Raw genomic sequence first — 27,217 nt, 5'->3', positions numbered from 1 at the left:
ACACCTAATAGCAGAACCCTAAATATATGAGGCAAAAATTGACAGATCTGAAAGGAGAAATAGATGATTCTATGTTAATAATAGGAGACTTCAATATACTACTTTCAATTATGTATAAAGCATCTAAACAGAAGACCAATAAGGAAATAAAAACCTGAACAGTATTAAGAATCATCTAGACCTAACACACATATATAGAACACGTCACCCAACATCAACAAGACACACATTCTCTAGTGCACATGAATAATTCTACTGGTAGAATTCAAAGCAAGACTCAATGAATTCAAAAATATTGAAACCATACAGTGTATCTTCTCTGAACAGAATGGAATGAAGGTAGATCAATAATAGAAAACTGAAAAATTCACGTATCTTAACAACACACTTTTAAAATTATGCACTCTTTAAAACCCAGTAAGGCAAATAAGAAATCCACAAGTGAAACTAGGAAATATATTTAGATAAATTAAAATAAAAACACAACACAGGAAAGGCAGTGGTGAGGGGGAAATTTATAGCTCTAAATGCTAATCTTAAAAAAGAAAGATCTCAAAACAGAACCCGCACCTCACAACTGATGGATCTAGGAAAAGAATAGCAAAGGAAACCCAAACAATCAGAAGGAAAGACATAACAAAGATTAGAGTGGAGTTAAACGAAATAAAGACTAAAAAAAAAAAAAAATAGAATTAATGAAACCAAGTTAGTTCTTTGAAAGACCAGTAAAATCAACAAAACTTTAGTTAGACTGACAAAGAACAAAAGAGAGAGGACCTTCATAAGTAAAGTCAGAAATGAAAAAGGGAACATCACCACCGACCCAACAGAAATAAAAAAGGATTATAAGAGGATAGTATGAACAACTGTATGGCATGTTAGATAACTGAGATAAAATGGAGAAATTCCTAGAAATACTCCACTACATACACTAACGCAAGAAGAAAGAGAAGATGTCAACAGACCAATAAGTAGGTACTAGATTGAATGAGTAATCAAAAACCACCAAAGAAAAACCCAGGAACAGATGACTTCACTGGTGAATTCTACCAAACTTTAAAAGAACTAACAACTACATTGCTGAAACTCTTCTGAAAAATTGAAGAGAAGGGAGTAAAAACTCATTTTGTGAGATCAGCATCACCATAATACCAAAGTCAAATAAACATACCATGAGAAAAGAAAATCAAAAAACAATATCCTTTATGAATACAGATGCAAAAAATCCCAATAAAATACTAGAAAACTGAATCCAACAGCACATTAAAAGAATTATATACAAAGATTTATCCCAGGTACCCTCCAAAGAGGATCTACAAATGGCCATAAAGCACATGAAAAAGTTGCTCTATATCATTAGCCAATAAAGAAGTGTGAATCAAAACCATAGTCAGATCCCATTTCACACCCACGAGAATGGCTACTATTAAAAAAAATGGAAAATTACAAGTGTTAGAGAGGATGTGGAGAAATAGGAACACTCATTCACTGTTGGTGAGAATGTAAAATGGGCAGCCACTGTGGAAGACAGTTCGGCAGTCCCTCAGAAGGTTAAATATAGAATTACCATGACACGGCAATCCCACTTCTGGGTGTATACCCAAAAGAATTGAAAGCAGTGACTTAAACAGATAATTGCATACTGATGTTCACAGGGGCATTACTCACAACTGCCAAAAGATGGAAGCAACGCAGTGTCCATCAAATGATGACTGCATAAACAACACATGGTAAATGCATACAATGAAATACTATTCAGCTGTAAAAAGGAATGAAGTTTTGATACATGTGACTACTTGGATGAACCTTGAAGACATCAGGTTGCGTGAAACAAACCAGACCCAAAAGGACAAATGTTGTATGATATCACTGATATAAAATAATTAGAAAAAGCAAATTCATAGTCAGAAACTGGAATACAGGTTACTAGGAGTTGGGCTGGTGGTAGGGAATGGAGTGTTAACCTTAAATTGTACAGTTTCTGTTATGGTTAATGGAAATGTGTTGGTAATGGATAGCGGTGATGGTAGCACAACCTTGTGAATGTAATTAACACACTGAATTATACATTTGAATATGGTTAAAAGGGGAAATTTTAAATTTTACATGTTACTAGCACATAGATATTTTTAAGAAGCTTAGGAATGTACAACACAGTGAACTAATGTAATGAACCATAGTTAATAGTATAATTATCTATCAATTGTAACAAAGGTACCACTGCATGTGTAAAACGGGAGTATATAGACATTCTGTACCTTCTGCATAATCTTTCTGTAAAACTACACATTCTCTAATTTTAAAAAAAGTATAAAAATTCATTTAGGTATGTAAAATTATTTATTATAGGAAAATAATGGTACTATATTGGGAGAAAATATCAGAGGCCTACTTGGGCATCTTTTTAATTTACTTACAGGTACAAAAGACAGTATCTTTCTGAGATCAAAAAAAAGAATAAAACCCTATTACAAAAATTCTTTAATATCACGAAGTTGGAATTACTATAGAATTACATGGTGACAAATGAACCGTTACTTGATATATAATCTTATTTACAAATGACATTTACAAATAGGGAAGAGCACCTATTATAATTTTTAGATAAATAAAATTCTTTTTATTTTAAGTGATTTTATTTTCATGAATTTGATTTATATTCAAATTTTCATAAAATTTTTATCATATAAAATATTTTATACATTTAAAGGTATAGCTATACAAATGTAGTTAATATTACATATGTAGACATAATCCTGATTAACTGTGACTCTTCTGTATGAATATGTTGAATAAAGGACCCAAGAGTCAAAGTCCCTCTGCAGGAAGCCTATTCTAAACCCCACAAAAACTGAACTAACCTAACACATTGACACTAATATTCTTCTGGCTTTGACAGTAAGAAGATAATTCGAATGAAAGTAAAATTTAGGAAAAGCCATTTAATTGTACTCCCTATTTGAATAAAATGCTTCTTACCTGGAGCCCATGAAAGGGAATAAATAACCCCTTCATTGCCCGGGGAAGTATACACTGCTGTTAATGTGTTTATATCCCAAACTTTTATAGTGCCATCAAATGAAGCTGTTGCTAAAAGATTGGGATCATCAGGTTTGAATTTGCAATCAAAGATAGTTTCCACATGTCCCTGGAAATGCAGCATAAAAAATATCACAACTACTGCAGAAAGTATATTGTTAGAAGAAACCACAAAAATTCACATTATTTATAAACAAAATCGTACATTTTTAATCAAGCTGACACATGAACAACAGTTCTCCAACCAGTAATGAAAAATATAACCAGCAAGCAAAACACATAAAATTGAAACCATCACTGTGACTGAATGCTCACTGTATTGTTATTACTCTACTGTATTATTCTGTACCAACCAAGATTTTACTCAACTACAGTCCTTCAAATTAGCAAATAAATGCAATATGTTCAAAAGTATCATTTTTTAAATTTCAATTCAATTCAAAGATACTTTCCTTATTATTTATAATGTATAGGATAGCATGCTAGAAATGTATAAAGCCATCAACTATTAACAATTTGTATAGTTATTCTGACAGTATAAGAAAAGATCAAGATAAAACTGAAACTAAAAGTCCTTAAAGGCAAATATTCCTTTTTTAAACCAATGACATACTCCAAAAGAATGAGTACTAAGAGAAAGCCCTAACATATCATTACTTAACGAAGATAATTTTAACAATATTATATGTAATTCCATCATGGCATTACACAAAATAAACATTTTACATAATAGAATAATAATAAGATACTAAAAGTAGGGAATGACCATAGACATACCAAGTCCCTAAGAAAATCCCACTTCCTGGCTCCCATATCATAAAGTCCAACTCCACCATCCAGGAAACAGCACACTGCATGACCAGGAGGAAGAGAAAATGCTTGGTTCTGTGTCAAAGTAGGGGGTGGAACTGCTTCACTTGTTGAGGATGTATAATGATTTTTGGTTGGAGACTGGACCAAAACTATTTTTTAGAAAAGAAAAAAATAAGGTAAATATTTATAACAGTAACATCCCATATCCTGGAATGTAAGCACATGGTTTAATTTATAAAGATGCTCCATTGTTTTCTTTTATCCAGAATCATTGTAAGTAACATTTAAAGAATGATCACATTTTCTGCCACTGGAACGCTTCTGTGGCATGTCTAAAAACTGTGGAAATATAAACAAAGAATTGTGAAAAGAAGTGCACAGAGTGCAGATAGAATGAAATAGACTAAAATTTGTGTGTGAGGAATTACAATCTGTTAAGATTTTGTAAATTTAATTTGTAAATTAAAGCACAGTATAATTATTTCTGAATTATAATATCCACTCAAAATGCTGACATAATAGCTTACTCCCCCCTACTGCACATACAAACTCACACATACATAATTTTTTCTCTTTTAAAGCAAATAACTCCCATTAATTTCCAAACCAATAAAAATACCTTTAAGATTATTTAAAATTCCCTTTAATTTAGCATCCTAAAAATTTAAGAATCACAGCACTAACATACATTTGCATCTCAATTTATCTTTCTTCATTTTTTTACTGTTTACAGACTTTCATTTCTCCAACTTTCAGTTACATAAATGCCCCTGTTTAACAGTTATTATCTGTATATTCTTTCTTCCATATTTTGTTCATTTACTATTTGTCTTCTTTCAGGAAGCTCTACTTTAGAACCTCAATAGTCTTTTGCAAACATAATCCAAAACTAATAATCCAATAACACTGTAATTACTAGTCCAATTCATTATTAATTACATACCTGAATACTGAAAAATATTTCCCAGTATTTTATCTTTTTATTCCAATATAAGAAATGTTTTAATGAGAATGACAGAAACCCAAATTAGAATGAATTACTAATAAAACAGGCAACTTGGCAGCATCCAATTTAATTCAATGCAATTTAAGACAGTTAGGTTAAAAATCAATATGGCTCGTGGACGCCACCTACTGGTTAGTTAGAGAAAGTATACTCCATGAAGCTGTAGATCTGATAAATTAGAGATAAGGACTTCAATTGGTCTACAAATACTAAAAGAACCCTATCAACTTCAGCAAATGCCAAGAGGCCAAAAACAACAGAAAATTATAAAGCATATGAAAAAAACAGACGATATGGATAACCCAAGCCCAAGCACCCAAATCAAAAGACCAGAAGAGACACAGCACCTAGAGCAGCTACTCAAAGAGATGAACAATGAGACCATAGTACGGAATACAAAGGATATCAAGAAGACCCTAGAAGAGCATAAAGAAGACATTGCAAGACTAAATAAAAAAATAGATGATCTTATGGGAATTAAAGAAACTGTTGACCAAATTAAAAAGATTCTGGACACTCATAATACAAGACTAGAGGAAGTTGAACAACGAATCAGTGACCTGGAAGATGACAGAATGGAAAATGAAAGCATAAAAGAAAGAATGGGGAAAAAAATTGAAAAAATCGAAACGGACCTCAGGGATATGATAGATAATATAAAATGTCCGAATATAAGACTCATTGGTGTTCCAGAAGGGGAAGAAAAGGGTAAAGGTCTAGGAAGAGTATTCTAAGAAATTGTTGGGGAAAACTTCCCAAATCTTCTAAACACCATAAATACACAAATCATAAATGCTCAGCGAACTCCAAATAGAATAAATCCAAATAAACCCACTCCGAGACATATTCTGATCACACTGTCAAACACGGAAGAGAAGGAGCAAGTTCTGAAAGCACCAAGAGAAAAGCAATTCACCACATACAAAGGAAACAGCATAAGACTAAGTAGTGACTACTCAGCAGCCACCATGGAGGCGAGAAGGCAGTGGCACGATATATTTAAAATTCTGAGTGAGAAAAATTTCCAACCAACAATACTTTATCCAGCAAAGCTCTCCTTCAAATTTGAGGGAGAGCTTAAATTTTTCACAGACGAACAAATGCTGAGAGAATTTGCTAACAAGAGACCTGCCCTACTGGAGATACTAAAGGGAGCCCTACAGACAGAGAAACAAAGAAAGGACAGAGAGACTTGGAGAAAGGTTCAGTACTAAAGAGATTCGGTATGGGTACAATAAAGGATATTAATAGAGAGAGGGGAAAAATATATATGACAAACATAAACCAAAGGATAAGATAGCTGATTCAAGAAATGCCTTCACGGTTATAACGTTGAATGTAAATGGATTAAACTCCCCAATTAAAAGATATAGATTCACAGAATGGATAAAAAAAAAATGAACCATCAGTACTGCGGGTGACTGAGCTTGTACCTCGACTTACCAGGCCTGGGCCAGGGGACCTGATATCACCCCCTGGGGAGGGTAGTAGGTACGGGCGTTAGTGCCCTCTGCAGCCCCCCCGAGCCTGGGGAGCGAGGTCAAGGCAGCTCCCTTTTCCTCACCCAAAATGTCACGGGCAGGGGAGGCTTGCCGGAGGAAACCGCCTTTCTCCCAACCGCCCTTTCCCCACTTCCTTATCTTACCCGCACACTCCCCTGTGCCAAGGCAACTCCTGCCACCGCCAGCGCGCATGCACCGTGGCCAGAACAACTCCCGCCCGCTGCAACGGCTCCTGCGTCCTCTCAGAACCAATCCTAGCCCCTCTCCCTTCAGTATTGCCATTTAAGGCTACTTCACCTCCTTTCCAGCCCTGCCCTTCTTACCAGCCTATATAACCTGTGATCACCCCTGAATAAATCTCTTTGGCGCATACTCCTACTGGATGAAGAGTGTCTTGTCCTTATCGCCGCCCTCCACACCTTGCACGCCTCCCGCCGAGGACCTGGCCAAGTCCTCCGCCTCGCCCTCGCCTCCGGGAAAGAGCCCCTGCCGCCGGTACCCTTTAAGCAGCCCCGAGAGCTGAGGGCTCCGCTACCGGCCGCCACTCCCCCCAGAAGCAGTAACCGCGACCGCAAGTACGTTGCATAAAAGAGACTCATCTTAGACACAGGGACACAAAGAAATTGAAAGTGAAAGGATGGAAAAAAATATTTCATGCAAGCTACAGCCAAAAGAAAGCAGGTGTAGCAATATTAATCTCAGATAAAATACACTTTAAATGCAGGGATGTTTTGAGAGACAAAGAAGGCCACTACATACTAATAAAAGGGGCAATTCAACAAGAAGAAATAACAATCATAAATGTCTATGCACCCAATCAAGGTGCCACAAAATACACGAGAGAAACACTGGCAAAACTAAAGGAAGCAATTGATGTTTCCACAATAATTGTGGGAGACTTCAACACATCACTCTCTCCTATAGATAGATCAACCAGACAGAAGACCAATAAGGAAATTGAAAACCTAAACAATCTGATAAATGAATTAGATTTAACAGACATCTACAGGACATTACATCCCAAATCACCAGGATACACATACTTTTCTAGTGCTCATGGAACTTTCTCCAGAATAGATCATATGCTGGGACATAAAACAAGCCTCAATAAATTTAAAAAGATTGAAATTATTCAAACCACATTCTCTGACCACAATGGAATACAATTAGAAGTCAATAACCATCAGAGACTTAGAAAATTCACAAAAACCTGGAGGTTAAACAACACACTCCTAAACAATCGGTGGGTTAAAGAAGAAATAGCAAGAGAAATTGCTAAATATATAGAGACGAATGAAAATGAGAACACAACATACCAAAACCTATGTGATGCAGCAAAAGCAGTGCTGAGGGGGAAATTTATAGCACTAAACGCGTATATTAAAAAGGAAGAAAGAGCCAAAATCAAAGAACTAATGGATCAACTGAAGAAGCTAGAAAATGAACAGCAAACCAATCCTAAACCAAGTAGAAGAAAAGAAATAACAAGGATTAAAGCAGAAATAAATGACAGAGAACAAAAAAACAATAGAGAGGATAAATAGCACCAAAAGTTGGTTCTTTGAGAATATCAACAAGATTGACAAGCCCCTAGCTACACTGACAAAATCAAAAAGAGAGAAGACCCATATAAACAAAATAATGAATGAAAAAGGTGACATAACTGCAGATCTTGAAGAAATTAAAAAAATTATAAGAGGATACTATGAACAACTGTATGGCAACAAACTGGATAATGTAGAGGAAATGGACAACTTCCTGGAAACACATGAACAACCTAGACTGACCAGAGAAGAAATAGAAGACCTCAATCAACCCATCACAAGCAAAGAGATCCAATCAGTCATCAAAAATCTTCCCACAAATAAATGCCCAGGGCCAGGTGGCTTCACAGGGGAATTCTACCAAACTTTCCAGAAAGAACTGACACCAATCTTAGTCAAACTCTTTCAAAACATTGAAGAAAATGGAACACTACCTAACTCATTTTATGAAGCTAACATCAATCTAATATCAAAACCAGGCAAAGACGCTACAAAAAAGGAAAACTACCGGCCAATCTCCCTAATGAATATAGATGCAAAAATTCCTCAAGAAAATACTTGCAAATCGAATCTAAAGACACATTAAAAAAATCATACACCATGACCAAGTGGGGTTCATTCCAGGTATGCAAGGATGGTTCAACATAAGAAAATCAATCAATGTATTACAACACATTAAAAAGTCAAAAGGGAAAAATCAATTGATCATCTCAATAGATGCTGAAAAGGCATTTGACAAAATCCAACATCCATTTTTGATAAAAACACTTCAAAAGGTAGGAATTGAAGGAAACTTCCTCAACATGATAAAGAGCATATATGAAAAACCCACAGCCAGCATAGTACTCAATGGTGAGAAACTGAAAGCCTTCCCTCTAAGATCAGGAACAAGACAAGGATGCCCACTGTCACCACTGTTATTCAACATTGTGCTGGAAGTGCTAGCCAGGGCAATCCGGCAAGACAAAGAAATAAAAGGCATCCAAATCAGAAAAGAACAAGTAAAACTGTCATTGTTTGCAGATGATATGATCTTATATCTGGAAAACCCTGAGAAATCGACGATACAGCTACTAGAGCTAATAAACAAATTTAGCAAAGTAGCGGGATACAAGATTAATGCACATAAGTCAGTAATGTTTCTATATGCTAGAAATGAACAAACTGAAGAGACACTCAAGAAAAAGATACCATTTTCAATAGCAACTAAAAAAATCAAGTACCTAGGAATAAACTTAACCAAAGATGTAAAAGACCTATACAAAGAAAACTACATAACTCTACTAAAAGAAATAGAAGGGGACCTTAAAAGATGGAAAAATATTCCATGTTCATGGATAGGAATGCTAAATGTCATTAAAATGTCAATTCTACGCAAACTCATCTACAGATTCAATGCAATCCCAATCAAAATTCCAACAACCTACTTTGCAGACTTGGAAAAGCTAGTTACCAAATTTATTTGGAAAGGGAAGATGCCTCGAATTGCTAAAGACACTCTAAAAAAAGAAAAACGAAGTGGGAGGACTTACACTCCCTGACTTTGAAGCTTATTATAAAACCACAGTTGTCAAAACAGCATGGCACTGGCACAAAGATAGACATATAGATCAATGGAATCGAATTGAGAATTCAGAGATAGACCCTCAGATCTATGGCCGACTGATCTTTGATAAGGCCCCCAAAGTCACTGAACTGAGTCATAATGGTCTATTCAACAAATGGGGCTGGGAGAGTTGGATATCCATATCGAAAAGAATGAAAGAGGACCCTTACCTCACACCCTACACAAAAATTAACTCAAAATGGATGAAAGATCTCAATATAAAAGAAAGTACCATAAAACTCCTAGAAGATAATGTAGGAAAACATCTTCAAGACCTTGTATTAGGCAGCCACTTCCTAGACTTTACACCCAAAGCACAAGCAACAAAAGAGAAAATAGATAAATGGGAACTCCTCAAGCTTAGAAGTTTCTGCACCTCAAAGGAATTTCTCAAAAAGGTAAAGAGGCAGCCAACTCAATGGGAAAAAATTTTTGGAAACCATGTATCTGATAAAAGACTGATATCTTGCATATATAAAGAAATCCTACAACTCAATGACAATAGTACAGACAGCCCAATTATAAAATGGGCAAAAGATATGAAAAGGCAGTTCTCTGAAGAGGAAATACAAATGGCCAAGAAACACATGAAAAAATGTTCAGCTTCACTAGCTATTAGAGAGATGCAAATTAAGACCACAATGAGATACCATCTAACACCTATTAGAGTGGCAGCCATTAAACAAACAGGAAACTACAAATGCTGGAGGGGATGTGGAGAAACTGGAACTCTTATTCATTGTTGGTGGGACTGTATAATGGTTCAGCCACTCTGAAAGTCAGTCTGGCAGTTCCTTAGAACACTAGAAATAGAGTTACCATTCGATCCAGCGATTGCACTTCTCGGTATATACCCGGAAGATCGGAAAGCAGTGACACGAACAGATATCTGCATGCCAATGTTCATAGCAGCATTATTCACAATTGCCAAGAGATGGAAACAACCCAAATGTCCTTCAACAGATGAGTGGATAAATAAAATGTGGTATATACACACGATGGAACACTACACGGCAGTAAGAAGGAATGACCTCGTGAAACATATGACAACATGGATGAACCTTGAAGACATAATGCTGAGCGAAATAAGCCAGGCACAGAAAGAGAAATATTATATGCTACCACTAATGTGAACTTTGAAAAATGTAAAATGAATGGTTTATAATGTAGAATGTAGGGGAACTAGCAATTGAGAGCAATTAAGGAAGGGGGAACAGTAATCCAAGAAGAACAGATATACTATTTAACGTTCTGGTGATGCCCAGGAATGACTATGGTCTGTTAATTTCTGATGGATATAGTAGGAGCAAGTTCACAGAAATGTTGCTATATTATGTAACTTTCTTGGGGTAAAGTAGGAACGGGTTGGAAGTAAAGCAGTTATCTTAGGTTAGTTGTCTTTTTCTTACTCCCTTGTTATGGTCTCTTTGAAATGTTCTTTTATTGTATGTTTTTCTTTTTTGTTTTTTTTTCGTTTTTTTTTTTAATTTTTTTTTTCCATACAGTTGATTTAAAAAGGTTAAAAAAAAAAAAAAACAAGGAAAAAAATATGTAGTGCCCCCTTGAGGAGCCTGTGGAGAATGCAGGGGTACTGGCCTACCCCACCTCAATGGTTGCTAACATGACCACAGACATAGGGAACTGGTGGTTTGATGGGTTGAGCCCTCTACCGTAGGTTTTACCCTTGGGAAGACGGTTGCTGCAAAGGAGAGGCTAGGCCTCCCTATAATTGTGCCTAAGAGCCTCCTCCCGAATGCCTCTTTGTTGCTCAGATGTGGCCCTCTCTCTCTAGCTAAGCCAACTTGAAAGGTGAAATCACTGCCCTCCCCTCTACGTGGGATCAGACACCCAGGGGAGTGAATCTCCCTGGCAACGTGGAATATGACTCCCGGGGAGGAATGTAGACCTGACATCGTGGGATGGAGAACATCTTCTTGACCAAAAGGGGGATGTGAAAGGAAATGAAATAAGCTTCAGTAGCAGAGAGATTCCAAAAGGAGCCGAGAGGTCACTCTGGTGGGCACTCTTATGCACAATTTAGACAACCCTTTTTAGGTTCTAAAGAATTGGGGTAGCTGGTGGTGGATACCTGAAACTATCAAACTACAACCCAGAACCCATGAATCTCGATGACAATTGTATAAAAATGTAGCTTATGAGGGGTGACAATGGGATTGGGAAAACCATAAGGACCACACTCCACTTTGTCTAGTTTATGGATGGATGAGTAGAAAAATAGGGGAAGGAAACAAATAAACAAACAGACAAAGGTACCCAGTGTTCTTTTTTACTTCAATTGCTGTTTTTCACTGTAATTATTATTCTTATTATGTTTTTTGTGTGTGCTAATGAAGGTGTCAGGGATTGATTTAGGTGATGAATGTACAACTATGTAATGATACTGTGAAAAATCGAATGTACGATTTGTTTTGTATGACTGCATGGTACGTGAATATATCTCAATAAAATGAAGATTAAAAAAATCAATATGCTCTTTGATTGGTTTTTCTAATATTTAATTTGGTGACATTTTGGGTGGTTTTGACATCCTCCATGCACCTATCTATGTAAAATTTATTTTCATTTTAGAATTTGGTGGTAAGTCCAACACTTTTAAATTTCATTTTCAGCTGATTGTTCTTACTCCACACTTCCTATTACATGAAAAAAAAATGGGGGAAAAAACTAGATTTCAAAAATCTGTGATCTGAAAGGTATTACTCAAAAGTGAGTAGACTGGTATGTACTTCTTCATGTTTTCTGATTTTTCTTTAATAGTCATGGCCTGCTTTTATAAAAAGAAAAAAATTATGAATGGAAAAAATCTGTGATCTTTCAGTCATCCCATGATATGTAAATTCATAGCCACTAAACAAACAATGAAGGAAAATTGCAGTATATATAAACAATGTCAGTCTCCAATTCTAAAATTTCAAGACTCTAGAGCTTACATGGGCTAGAAGTGTTAGGATTCCTCAGAAAAGTTTGAATTTCTGGAAAGGCTGAAGGTTGAAATAGAGATTTTACACTAATTGCATTATTTAAATAAATTAAATATTAAATTTGCTAGCCAAAATAGCATTACTTTGAATAGCAATTGCTAATTATTTAGCATATTATAAAGGTAGACAATAGTGAGGAGTAACAATTACTGTAGATTTTTCAATCACTAAATTCCCTTTCTCATGTTTTTTATGGTCCACACAAAAATGGGAACACAACTAAACGTGCAGAGCAAATATGACTGACTTAGGAATTAGATGGGGTATTTTCCCTTACATTTAGGAAAATTCCTAATTCTAAAGCTACCCAAAATATTCAGATTTTTTTCTTTTATGGCTTAGTGTGTTTTATTTTTTCTTCACTATGGAAGCAATGAATACTAATGAGAAAAAAAAACAGACAAAAATAAACAAGGAACATATAGAACATCCACAATACTACTAATCCAGTTATTAGTGGTACTGAAACTTGGAATATATTCTTCTGGATTCTATATTTTTAACATTTAGGTTACATCAACTCTATTATAAAGTGTATGAATTTCAAAAGAGCCAGGTTTAAAAAATAAAGTCTCCTAGTTAAGACCAATGTTCTTTAATCCCACTATTCTTGATATTTCTATTTTTGCCAATATCATTGATTCATTTTCCCCATTTAGATGATTTGAGATTATCTGGATACTCGTGTTTAATAGCATTTTAAAAATGTGGTTTGACTCTAAATATATTCATTTTAGTCATATTTAGTAATGATTGTAACTTTGGCATATAGTTTCAAAGACTATTTTTTAAAATTGCTCTTCAGTAACATATAGATTTGATATGCTTATGTCACAATATTAGACATTTTATTCAATAGCAGTAAATATGATATTTTAATAATATTTGATAATATTTTCACTTACATTTTTTCCTTGGAGGAGATCTAAGGACATGCAAGCAGTGAAATCCTGTTTTCTTCAATTTAAAATTATCAATAGGTGTTGTTCTTGAAACATTCCAAATGCGTAAAACACCCACTTGAGAATCTAGTGCGATCAGGAAAAAAGGCATTATATTAAAAAAAATTAGGTTTACAACCAAATTGCCAAGACACAAAAGTAATAACAAAAACTTCGACTTGCAACATTTTAGGACAACTTATTGATACCCTTTTAACAATAGTACCACAGAGTGTACAAAGAAGGAGCTAAAATAGTATACAATTTTGAAATTTGGGGTATGGTTTTTTAATTTTTCCTATGTGTTTACTCATTAAAGTGGGTGAGATATTGTTTGTCATGGCAGCTTCCCCACCCCTAAAGATCATTAAGATAATTTCACCAAAAAAAAACAACTGATTGATCTCCAATTGTTCTAGGAAATGGCCAGGTACAGAAAACCTCTATCCTCAGCAAGGACTATTCCTTCCTCTTTTGTAATGTTCTTAAACTCTTTGCTTTTCCACTTGCAGCCAAAAAGGACTGTCAAATGTACCTGAAGACCAGTTAGAAACTCCCTATCCTGCTTTTCCAAAAATCCCACCTTAATGAATTAGAACATTTGCCAATCAGATTGTTTCAGGATATTTTCTTTTTACTCTATAAAGCATGATATCTTTGCTAACAACTTGAAATGCCTGCTGAAACAAAGGTCAGGGCAGATGGGTTCCCTTGCTTAAACTTATGACTAAACAGCTGTGCCAGTTTGAATATATTGTGTCCCCCAAACGCCATTATCTTTGATGTAATCTTGTGTGGGCAGACGTTATCAGTTTTGATTAGATTTCTTTGAGTGTTTCTTTGGAATGCGCCCCACTCAGCTGTGGGTGATGACTCTGATTGGATAATTTCCATGTAGGTGTTGCTCCACCCATTCAGGGTGGGCTTAAGCTGATCAGTGGAACCAAATAAATGAGCTGACATAACAGAAGGAACTCAGTGCAGCTCTGAGTGATGTTTTGAAGAAGAGCTACAGGCAAGAGGGACATTCTGAAGAAAGCACAGAAGCTGCAGATGAGAGACAGTTGAAGACGGCCATTGAAAGCAGACTTTTGCTCTGGAGAAGCTAAGAGAGGACAAACATCCCAAGTGCAACTAAGAATGACATTTTTGAGGAACTGAAGCCTAGAGAGGAACGTCCTGGGAGAAAGCCATTTTGACACCAGAACTTTGGAGCAGACGCCAGCCACGTGCCTTCCCAGCTAACAGAGGTTTTCTGGACACCATTGGCCATCCTTAGTGAAGGTACCCAATTGCTGATGTGTTACCTTGGACACTTTATAGCCTTGAGACTGTAACTGTGTAACCAAATAAACCCCCTTTTATAAAAGCCAATCCATCTCTGGTGTTTTGCATTCCAGCAGCATTAGCAAACTAGAACAACGGCCTTTGCTAATTTTGTCCCAGATTTAGTTTTGTCTTTCACTAGTAGTGATCAAAGGAGTCTCATTTTTACCTTCTAACCTCTGATTTTTTTAAATTCTTTTACATTTATAAAAAGAAAAAATTCATTTCTTCAAAAATATTTGATGGATACTATTTTCCAAATATCCACAAGTAAAAAAATAAATAAATAAATTAGAAAATGCTTTGAATTGTGTGAAAATAAAAATACAACCTATCAAAATTTGTGAGAGGCAGGTATAGTAGTGGTTAGCAAGAAATTTATAGCAATAAAATAAGAAAGATCTCCAATTAATGATCAACCAGCTTCCACCTAAAAACCTAGAAAATAATAGCAAATTAAAAGTAAGCAAAAAGAAGGGAGGAAATAATAAAATTGAGAGCAGAAATCAATGAAATAGAAAACAGAAAAACAATAGAGAAAGTCAATGAACTCAAAAGATGAAGTGGACCAATTTCTTGAAAGACACAAACTACTAAAACTCACTCAAGAAGAAACAGACAATCTTACATCTAGTAAAAAAAAAAAAAAATCAACTCATAGATAAAAGTCTCCACAAAGAAAACTCCAGGTCCAATCACTTTAATCATCAATTCCCACGTATTTAAGGACGAAATCAGGCCAGTTTTAAACAAACTGTTCCGGAAATGAGAACAGGAGAAAATCATTCCCAATTTATTCTATTATGCCAGAATTTCTTGCTATCAAAACCAGGCAAAGATATTAAAATGAAAAGAATAAAACAAAAAACAATAGCAACAAAGCAATATACCTCCTGAACATATATGAAAAATCCTAAAAATTTTAGGAAATCATGTAAACACTTATTTATATTTGTAGTGCTAATCTGTGGGATATATGACTTTCAACAACCACTTTCGACTAAGTTTGCCTTCAGTGTGGCACTGATACGTATAATCCAATTGATGAACAATACCTATAATTCTAAGGTATGACCCTGGTACAAAGAGTTAACAGAGTAGTATATAGGAAAACAACCCATGGAATATTATAGACTATATTTAATAGGAATACCTTACCAGTACTACACTAATACTAGGGATAAATAATTAGCTGATTAGAGCTTTGGGGTGTTTTGTGTTATGATACTTGTTTAAAATTAAGAGTGATGATAATTGTACATAAGTGAAGTTAATGTGAGACACTGTTTATCTTGGACAGAACATATACTATGTGAAATTAATAAGTCAAGGTCTCCATCTTAAGACTTGCTCTTCTGAAGCTTATGGCTATAAAAGGGAGGCTAAGCCTATCTATAATTATGCCTAAGAAGTACCTCCAGAGAGAATCTCTTTTGTTGCTCAGATGTGGCCTTTATCTCTCTAAGTTCAACTCTGCAAATAAATACATTAGCCTCCCCCTTTCATGGGACATAACTCCCAGGGGAATGAATCTCCCTGGTGATGTGGGACACAATTCCTAGGAATGAGCCTGGCCCTAACATCAAGGGACTGAAAATGCCTTCTTGACCAAAAGGGAGAAAAGAAAGGTAACTAAATAAGGCTACAGTGGCTAAGAGATTTCAAGTAGAGTTGAGTGGCTATACCGGAGATTACTCTTATGCAAGTTCCAGTTAGATATGCCAAATGGCCACAGTATGCCAAGCCCTAACCAACAGTAGTCCTGAAATACCTAGGTCTCTAACTTTAGAGATGCTATAAAAGTTTCACTAAGTTTATTTTTCAGAAACTTAAATTCTTCAAAGTGTTCCTATGCCAGATAAGTCCCAAAACCCAGAGGCAACATTCTGTTCAAGAACATCAACCAGATACAGTCCCCTTCCCCATAACGCTGACACCTCTTTCTAATATGAACAAGTTAGGGTGGTCACTATCTACACATCCCTGAAAGTCGAGAGAGTGATTAAACAAGAGGAAGGTGTAGCAACTGACAAGACAGGATTTAACAAAGGATTATGAACACTGAATTTTTATATTAATACATTTTTTTAGATTCTAGGGTATTAGAATAGCTAGAAGGAAGTAACTGAAATGACAGAATTGCAAACCATAACATTCTTTGAAATCTGTTCTATAGCTACTCATTAAATTGTACTTTAAAACTTATCACTGTTCTGTATATACGATGTATTTTACAATAAGGAAGTAATTCAAACTGCGGAAATGTAACCCATAACATCCCTTGAAATTACCTATATAACTACTTAAATTCTACTTTGAAGTTAACACCTTTCTGTATATATGATACATTTCACAATAAGAAAATAACTGAAATTGTGGAACTGTAACCCATAACAGTGTTTGAAATTCTCTCTCTAACTACTTGTTAAATTGTACTTTGAAAGTTATCACTATCCTGTATATATATTGTATTTCACAATAAAAAATGTAGAAAAACAAATTTTAGGGAAACCAATCTATTAGTATATAAAAAGGATAGTAACATTTAACCAAGTGGATTTTTTTTCTCAGAAATCCAAGGTTGGTGCAACAATCTAAAATCATCAATATAATCCACCGTATCAAAAAAATTTAAAAAAAGAAAGAAAAAAACATACCTTACCTCAGGAGATGCAGTAAACAAATTTAACAAAATCCTATACCCATTTATGATAAAGTCTCATCACACCAGAACTAGAAGGGAACTTCTGCAATTTGATAGAGAGCATTTATGAACCTACATCATATTTAACAAAGACTGAATGCATTTTCCCTATTGAAAATAATGCAAAGATGTCAGCTCTCACCATGTCTAATAAACAATGAAATGGGTCCTAGCAATTTTAATAAGACAAGAAAAGGAAATAAAAGGTATATAAACTGGAAAAGGAAAAAGGAAAATGTCTTTATTTGCATATTGCATGTTTGGCTGCATAGAAAATACTAAGGTACTATTTAAAAAAAAACTCAGAACTAATAAGTTGGCTTAGAAAATTTGCAAATTAAACACAACAAAAATAGTTTTTCCATAAATTAGCAGCATGTAATTAGAAATAAAGCTACCATTTACAGTAGAATAAAAAATATGACATAAAAATAAATCTAACATGATATGTATGAGATACAGAAAATGGAAAATTACTGGAAATCATTAAACATTACTGAGAAGAACTTTTTGAAAAAATAAGAGCTATCCTAGTAGGTGTGAAATGGTATATCCTGATGGTTTTGATTTCCATTTCCCTGATGATCTGCAACATCCCTAATGATGCTGACCATCTTTTCATGTGGTTATTGGTCATGTATATTATCTTTTTAGGAGAAAAGTCTATTCAAGTCCTTTGCCCACTTGTTTAATTGGGTTGTCTTTTTGTTGTTCACTTGTAAGAATCATTGTGTATTTGGATACTAAACCCTGATCAGATACATTATTTTTATTCATATTTACTGAGATATATTCACATACCATGCAGTCATACAAAACAAAGCGTACATTCAATTGTTTACTGTACTATTATATAGCTGTGCACTCATCACCAAAATTAATTTTTGACATTTTCATTACCACACACACACAAATAATAAGAATAAAAATTATAGTGAAAAAGAACAATTAAAATAAAAAAGAACACTGGGTGCCTTTTTCTCCTTTTTTTTTTCTTCCCTCATTTTTCTACTCATCCATCCATAAATGAGACAAAGGGGAAGTGTGGTCCATATGGCTTTCCCAATCACATGGTCACCCCTCATAAGCTACATTTTTATACAATTATCTTCAAGATTCATGGGTTCTGGGTTGTAGTTTGATAGTTTCAGGTATTTACTGCTAGCTATTCCAATTCATTAGAACCCAAAAACAGTTGTCTATATTGTGCGTAAGAGTGCCCACCAGAGTGACCTCTCGGCTCCTTTTGGAGTCTCTCTGCCACTGAAGCTTATTTCATTTCCTTTCACATCCCCGTTTTGGTCAAGAAGATGTTCTCCATTCCACGATGCCAGGTTTATTTCCTCCCTGGGAGTCACAGTCCACGTTGCCAGGGGGATTCACTCCCCTGGGTGTCTGATCCCATGTAGAGGGGAGGGCAGTGATTTCACCTTTCAAGTTGGCTTAGCTAGAGAGAGAGGGCCACATCTGAGCAACAAAGAGGCATTTGGGAGGAGGCTCTTAGCCACAATTATAGGGAGGTCTAGCCTCTCCTTTGTAGCAACATTCTTCCCAAGGGGAAGTCCTGTGGTAGAGGGCTCAGCCCATCAAACCACTAGTCCCCTGTGTCTGTGAGCACATCGGCACCCATCAAGGTGGGGGAGCCCAACACCCCTGCGTACTCCACCAGCTCCTCAAGGGGGCCCTGCATATTTTTTTCATTGTTTGTTTGTTTGTTTTTCAATTAAATCTTTTTTTAAATCAACTATATAAAAATTTTTTTAAAAAAACATAATAAAAAAAAATTTCAAACAAATCGTAACAAGGGAGTCCAACATGTTCCTACTCTACCCCAAGAAAATAGTCCAATACAGCAACATTTCTGTGAACTTGTTCCCACCACACCCACCAGAAATTAACAAACCATAGTCATTCCTGGGCATTCCCAGAACATTAAACTCACCCATGATAGCTTATCTGTTCTTATTGGGTTATCATTCCCCCTTCACCAACTGCTCTCCATCGCTAGTTCCCCTACATTCTACATTATAAACCATTTATTTTAGGAGTGTGTTGTTTAACCTCCAGGGGCTTGTGAATTTTCTAAGTCTTTGATGGCTATTGACTTCTAATTGTATTCCACTGTGGTCAGAGAATGTGCTTTGAATAATTTCAATTTTTTTTAATTTATTGAGGCTTGTCTCGTGTCCCAGCATATGGTCTATTCTGGAGAAAGTTCCGTGATCACTAGAGAAGGATGTGTATCCTGGTGATTTGGGATGTAATGTTCTATATATGTCTGTTAAATCAAATTCATTTATCTGATTGTTTAGGTTTTCAGTTTCCTTACTGGTCTTCTATCTGGTTGATCTATCTATAGGAGAGAGTGATGTGTTGAAGTCTCCCACAATTATTGTGGAAACATCGTCAGCATTCGTCTCATGTATTTTGTGGCACCATGATTGGGTGCATAAACATTTATGATTGTTATTTCTACTTGTTGAATTGCCCCTTTTATTAGTACATAGTGGCCTTCTTTGTCTCTCATAACATCCTTGCATTTAAAGTCTATTTTATCTGAGATTAATATTGCTACTCCTGCTTTCTTTTGGCTGTAGCTTGCACGGAATATTTTTTCCCATCCTTTCACTTTCAATTTCTTTGTGTTCCTGTGTCTAAGATGAGTCTCTTCTATGCAACATATTGATGGTTCATATTTTTTTGATCCATTCTGGCAATTTACATCTTTTAATTGGGGAGTTTAATCCATTTACAATGTTGTTACTGTGAAGGCTTTTCTTGAATCAGCCATCCTATACTTTGGTTTATGTTTGTCAGATATTTTTTCCCTTTCTCTCCTATTGTCCTTTAATGAACCAATATTGAATCTCTTTAGTACTGAACCTTTCTCCAGATCTCTCTCTCCTTTCTTTGTTTCTCTGTCTGTAGGGCTTCCTTTAGTATCTGAAGTAGGGCAGGTCTTTAATTAGCAAAATCTCTCAGGATTTGTTTGTATGTGAAAAATTTAAGCTCTCCCTCAAATTTAAAGGAGAGTTTTCCTGGATAAAGTATTCTTGGTCGGAAATTTTTCTCTCTCAGAATTTTAAATATGTCATGCCACTGCCTTCTTGCCTCCATGGTGGCTACTGAGTAGTCACTCCTTAGTCTTATATTATTTCCTTTGTATGTGGTGAATTGCCTTTCTCTTGCTGCTTTCAGAACTTGCTCCTTCTCCTCAGTATCTGACAGTCTGATCAGAATACGTCTTGGAGTGGGTTTATTTGGATTTATTCTATTTGGAGTTCACTGGGCATTTATGCTTTGCGTATTTATATTGTGTAGAAGTTTTCCCCAACAATTTCTTTGAGTATTCTTTCTACACCTTTACCCTTCTCTTCCCCTTCTGGGACACCAATGAGTCTTATATTTGGATGTTTTATTTTATCTATCATATCCTTGAGGTCCATTTCAATTTTTTCAATTCTTTTCCCCACTCTTTCTTTTGTTCTTTCATTTTCCATTCTGTGGCCCTCAAGGTCACTGATTCATTTTTCAGCTTCCTCTAGTCTTGTACTATGAGTATCCAGAATCTTTTTAATTTGGTCAACAGTTTATTTCCATAAGATCATCTATTTTTTTATTTACTCCTGCAATTTCTTCTTTATGCTCTTCTAGGGTCTTCTTCATGTCCTTTATATCCTGTGCTATGCTCTTCTTCAGGTCCTTTATATCCTGTGCCATGCTCTCACTGTTTGTCTTTAGTTCTTTGATTAATTGCTCCAAGTACTGTGTCTCCTCTGATCTTTTGATTTGGGTGTTTGGGTTTGGGTTACCCATATCGTCTGGTTTTTTCATATGCTTTAAAATTTTCTGTTGTTTTTGGCCTCTTGGCATTTGCTTTACTTGATAAGGTTCTTTTAGGATATGTAGGATCATTCAAAGACTAATCTCTAATTTGTCAGATCTACAGCTTGGTGGAGTACACTTTCTCTAACTAACCAGCCAGTGGCATCTGCGAGTCACCTAATCCCCTCAAGTCAGTTCTCCCCAACTTTGTCTTTGTGGTGTGTGGGGGTCTGATTCTTCTGGGGTCCAAATGGTGCACCAAGTTTGGGTGTGTTTTTGGTCCTGTCCGCCCTGAATGTGGGGCTTGTGTCTGAGCAGTTAGGGAGAGAGGGCAGCTTTAATAATCAAACCTCCCAGGTGTTCCTGGAGATTTAAGGCTGTTGCAAGAGTCTAAAACTTCATTTCAGTTTCACCACAGATTGTCTCTGCCGCTGATCCACAAGTCCTTGGTATTGGCGTATCGTCCCTGGGATTTCAGAAGGGGTACCTCTTCCAAGCCGGGCCCTTTTAGGGCCTTTGCTGAGGGAAGGTTGTGCTACATCACAAGTGTGCACCGTCCCTCAAGGGAAGTTCTGGGCCGCCGGACTGTGTGGGTGCATTCCCAGCCTGCTGTAAGGATGGCTGTATGGGGGGCGTTAATTTACCCTTTTCCACACAGCTCTGCCTTCCCAGGTCTGGGACAATTAGCTGTGGGATATTGTGGCATGTGTGTGTTGCTGTAAACACTTCCTGTTGCACTGGGTTTTTTGGCACAGCTCTAGGCTGTGGCTTTGACACCGGGCAGGAGCGTTCCCAAACTGTCAGGAAGATGGCTACAAAGGGCATGGTTATTTTCCCCTTTTGGCTCACCTCTACCTGCCTCACTCTGAGACAATTAGCAGCTGGTGCGTGAAAGGCTATCTTCCATGCCAGATATTGAGGTGTTCGCACAGCCCTTTCCTGCCACACTTCACTGTGCAGTTCTCGCTGCCGTATCTGCAGCCACTTTTGTTTTTTTTTAAAAACAAACTAGTCTGCCTCCAAATGCCACCCCATGGTTTCCCCACACCACAGAGTGACTGCCAGACATTCAGCAGGCTTACTCACTGGTTTCAGAATGCAGACTCCTGGTTTCACCAAGAGTATGGTCCCTGTGGATTTAGCAGACCTTGTCCAGCTGGTGCATCACTGGAAGTGGTGTTCTTGGTGACTTTCTGGCTTTTATTTAGTATTTTTCACGGAGGTTTTTTTTTTTTTTTTTTTTTTTTTTTTTGCCCTGTCTCTCCCAGCTGCCATCTTAGGTTCTCCTCCAGATACATTTTTGGAAAATATTTTCTCCCCATCTGTAAGTTGTCTCCTTACCTTCTTGATAAATTTCTTTGATACACGGAAGTTTTTAATTTGGATAAAGTCAAATTTACCTATTTTCCTATTGTTGCTTGTGTTTTTGCTCTCCTATCCAAAATCCATTGCTCTGTACAGGTACTGAAAATTCCGCCTGTGTTTTCTTCTAAGAGTTGTATGGTTTTTGCTCTAATAATTAGGTCACTGACACATTTTGATTAATTTTTGTATATGGGGTGAGGAAGGGTTCCAATTTCTTTACTTCATATATGGATTTCCAGTTTTCCTGGAACCACTGGTTGAAAAGACTATTCTTTCCCCATTCAGTGTCTTTGTCACCCTTGTCAAAAATCAACTGAGAGAGGCAAGGGAAGATGGCAGCATAGAGAGGTGTGGAATTTAGTTAGTACTCTACGGCAGCTAGTAAACAGCCAGGAACAACTAGTAAACAGTCTGGAACAACTTTTTGGGAGACATACATGATCAGACACACATTGTATACCAGTATGAAATGGGTGAAAGGGTAGAGGCCACAGCATAGAACTTAAGTAAAGCCCCCTAATGGCGGTGGCTGGCAATTCTCCCTCAGTGGCATGGCAAGTTGAGTTGGAACACTTCCCTGTGGGAAAAAGAAGCAGTATGTTCTAGGAGCAAGGGAAGGAAGCTCAACCAAGGTGCAACCACAGCTTCAATTGACAAATTCGGATTACTGAATACAAGCTATGAGCAAAGACAAACCCAGAGCAAGCAGGAAAGGAAACCTGAGGTCTCCCCCAATAGAGAGGAGGCAGGGCTGATGGAAACATAAAAAAGTAAATAATATCAGAGGCTTTTGGAGTCAGCTGAGTGCAAAACACTGGAAACAGACTGTGCCCAAAGAAAAGGGGCACATAGGCACATACAGCCAGGAAGTAAATAATTAAATCCAGCTCTTGGTTGATGAAACTGGGGGGCTGGGGACTGGCTCTGAAAAGGGGATTTATTCCCCCCCCCTTTCTCCCTCTCTTCTAAGTAGCTCAATAGACACAGCCTCAGGCATTTTCAATTGTCAGCACTGGCGCAGGCAATTGTGGAGTTAAGATAGATCTGAGAGAAAAAGCAAAGGAGTCAAGTGAAGAAAATAATTCCCTAAAGGGCATATATTCCCCAAGAAAAGGGGAGGCAGGGTCCAGCTCAAGTGGCAGCCCTCCTTCAGAGAATTCAGACCACAGAGGCTGGGTGGGGGGAGAGGAGGGGACAGAAACAGATATAGCTTGACTTCTGACTCACAGTCCAAAGAATGCCCCTGGCAGGGACAGAATGTACTGATAATTAAAGACACTGCAGCCCTTTATGCCAGGGGGGTAGCTGTGAGCTGACAAGTGACACCTGCAGGACAGGATGGGAAAAGCACAGTGTGCCAGTTTGAATGTATTATGTCCCCCCAAATGCCATTATCTTTGATGTAATCTTATGTGGGCAGACCTATTAGTGTTAATTAGATTGCAATTCTTTGAATGTTTCCATGGAGATGTGCACCACCCAACTGTGGGTGATGACTCTGATTGGATAATTTCCATGGAAGTGTTGGCCCACCCATTCAGGGTAGATCTGAATTAAATTACTGGAGCAATATATAAGATCAGACAGAAGAGCAAGCTTGCTACGGCCAAGAGGGACACTTTGAAGAATGCACAGGAGCTGAGAAAGGAGTTGCAGATGAGAAATGGTTTGAAGATGGCTGTTGAAAGTAGAATTTTGCTCCAGAGAAGCTAAGAGAGGAAAAATGCCTCAAGAGCAACTAAGAGTGACATTTTTGAGGAACTGTGGCTTAAAGAAGAATGTCCTGGGAGAAAGCCATTTTGAAACCAGAACTCTGGAGCAAACGCCAGCCATGTGCCTTCCCAGCTGACGGGCGTTTTCTGGATGCCATTGGCCATCCTCCAGTGAAGGTACTCAATTGTTTATGCATTACCTTGGACACTTTGTGGCCTTAGGACTGTAACCTTGTAACCAAATAAACCCCCTTTATAAAAGCCAGTTCATTTCTGGTGTTTTGCATTCTGGCAGCATTAGCAAACTAGAACACACAGGGTCTACAGGCATCACAGGAAAACTCTGACAACTTGCTGGGTCTCATCCTCAGGGAAACTTGGTACTGATTTCACCCTCCTCCTCTGACCTGAGCCTGTCTTGTCTGGCAAAATCTGATTGGGACAAATCATATTTGGGTAGATCCTCCTTGTATAAAAAGGTGCCACATAGGCATGGCAAGAGCCAGAATAACAAGAGCTCAAAAATTCTGATCAGTTAAACAAAAGCTTGGCTAGAGGTTTAGAATAAGTTGAACTGAACAACAAAGAACAGATAGAGAACAAAGCCAACCAACAAGAAAACCCTAGGTAAAAGAGTGAAAACAACCTCTAGAATAAACCAAGGAAACCAGGTGCCTACACACCAACAAAAAAATTGCAAGTCACACTAGGAAAAACAAAGATATGGCCCAGTCAGGGGAAAAAACTAACACTTCAAATGATACATAGGAGTTGAAATAACTAAAGATGTTCAAACAAACATGCTAAATCAATTCAAATACAAATCAATGAGTTGAGGTAAGATATGGCAAAAGTGATGAAGAATATAAATAACGCATTGGGCAAACATAAGGAAGAATTCAAAAGTCTGAAAAAATAATTGGCAGAATTTATGGGGATGAAAGGCACAACAGAGGAGATGAAAAACACAATGGAGACTTACAAAAGCAGATTTGAAGAGGCAGAAGAATGAATTAGTGAGCTAGAGGACAGGACCTCAGAAATCCTCAGATAGGGAAAAGAATGGAAAAATATGAGCAGGGCCTCAGAGAACTGAATGACAACATGAAGCACACAAATATACATGTCATGAGTGTCCCAGAAGGAGAAGAGAAGAATAATGGAGGAAATAACCACTGAAAATTTCCCATCTCTAACAAAAGACATAAAATTGCAGATCCAAGAAACACAGCATGCCTCAAACAGAACAGATTCAACTAGACCTACACCAAGACCCTTACTAATCAGACTGACAGATGTCAAGACAAAGGGAAATCTGAAAGCAGCAAAAGAAAAGCGATCCATCACATACAAGAGAAGCTCATTAACACTGTGCAGATTTCACCACACAAACCATGGAAGTGAAAAAGCAGTGGTATGATATATTTAAGATACTGATGCGAGAAACTGCCACAAAGAATTCTATATCAGGCAAAACTGTCCTTCAAAAAATGTGGGAGAGTTTAAAATATTTTCAGAAAAACAGACACTGAGAGAGTTCGTGAACAAGAGATCTGCTCTACAAGAAATAGTAAAGGGAGCACTATAGAAAGACAGGAAAAGACAGGAGAGAGAGGTCTGGAGAAGAGTATAGAAATGAAGACTATCAGTAAGGGTAAAAAGAGAGATAGAGAGAAAATAAAAATAAAATAAGATAGGACAGATAAAATCAAAGACAAAATGGTAGACAATGGCACAATATTGTAAGTACAATGAACAAAGCTGAGTGAGAGTATGGTTGGAAGAAGAAAGCTATGGGAAGGTATCACACCAGAAAGAAAGACAGAAGATAAATACTGGGACTGTATAATTTACTGAAACCTAGAGTGGAAATGATGGTGATTAAATGCAAAAATATAAGAAAGTTTTCAAATGAAGGGGAACAAATGAATGTCAACATTGCAAGGTGTTAAAAATGGGAGGTATATGGAAAAATACAATCAATGCAAATTAGAGTGTATAGTTAATAGTAACATTTTAATATTCTTCCATGAATTGTAACAAAAACAATATACAAAAGCTAAATATCAATAACAGTGGGATATAAGGGAAGGGTATGGGATTCCTGGTGTTGTCGTTTCTCCTTTTTATTTTATTATATTATTTTTTATTTTTGATTCATTTTTTTCCTCTTCTTTCTCTGTGGAAGAAATGGAAATATCCTTATATAGACTGTGGAACCAATGATTGTTTAATTAGGATGGATTGTATGGTGTGTGAATAAAACTGTTTAAAAAATAAACAGAAAGATACAAGTGCTAGAGAAAATGTGGGGAGAGGGTTGTACCTATTCAGTGTTGGTAAGGAAGTAGAATGAGGCAGCCCATCTGGAAGGCAGTGTGGTGGTTCCACAGAAGGCCAAGTATAGGGTTGCCATATGATCCTGCAACTCCTCTAGTATGTATATACTTAGAAGAACTGAAAATAATTTGAATGGACATTTTCACACTGGTATTTATGGCAGCACTGTTCACAATTTGCAATGGATGGAGGTAGTATAAGGGAACATCAACTGTTGAACAGAGGGGCAAAATGTGGTTATGCATATAATAGAATATTAAGTGGCTGCAAGAAGGAATTAAGTTGTGAGGCATGCAATTGGATGAATAAAACTTGAGGACAGTATGTTAAGTGAAATAAGCCAGAATGAAAAGGCTAATATCATAACGCCTCAGTAATGTGGACTGAATATAACATACAAACACTGAGAATTGAATTTGAGAGCATAGGGTATCAGGGGAAGGCTTGTTGTAAAGGTGCCTAAAGTTCTTACAGCAGTCACATCTACTCCTG

The 27,217-nt window shown here is 36.7% G+C and overlaps 1 protein-coding gene across 5 annotated transcripts in view; it reads right to left on the bottom strand.

Moving 5' to 3' along the window:
- WDR17 (WD repeat domain 17) overlaps window positions 1-27,217 on the bottom strand; it is a 149,454-nt gene that overhangs the window by 48,165 nt on the left and 74,072 nt on the right. For all 5 annotated transcript variants that reach the window (XM_037831043.1, XM_037831046.1, XM_037831047.1 and 2 more), the window contains 3 exons: window positions 13,418-13,540; window positions 3,817-4,001; window positions 2,980-3,148 (listed from right to left, as the gene is read on the bottom strand). In XM_037831043.1, the coding sequence (XP_037686971.1) occupies window positions 2,980-3,148; window positions 3,817-4,001; window positions 13,418-13,540 (477 nt within the window). The remainder of the gene's footprint in view (window positions 1-2,979; window positions 3,149-3,816; window positions 4,002-13,417; window positions 13,541-27,217) is intronic.

The sequence above is a fragment of the Choloepus didactylus genome, chromosome 3 (genome assembly GCF_015220235.1).
Source record: "Choloepus didactylus isolate mChoDid1 chromosome 3, mChoDid1.pri, whole genome shotgun sequence".
Taxonomy (NCBI): Eukaryota; Metazoa; Chordata; class Mammalia; order Pilosa; family Megalonychidae; genus Choloepus; species Choloepus didactylus.
Note: the sequence above shows the minus strand (reverse complement) of the source record. Positions and strands in the feature narration are given on the sequence as shown.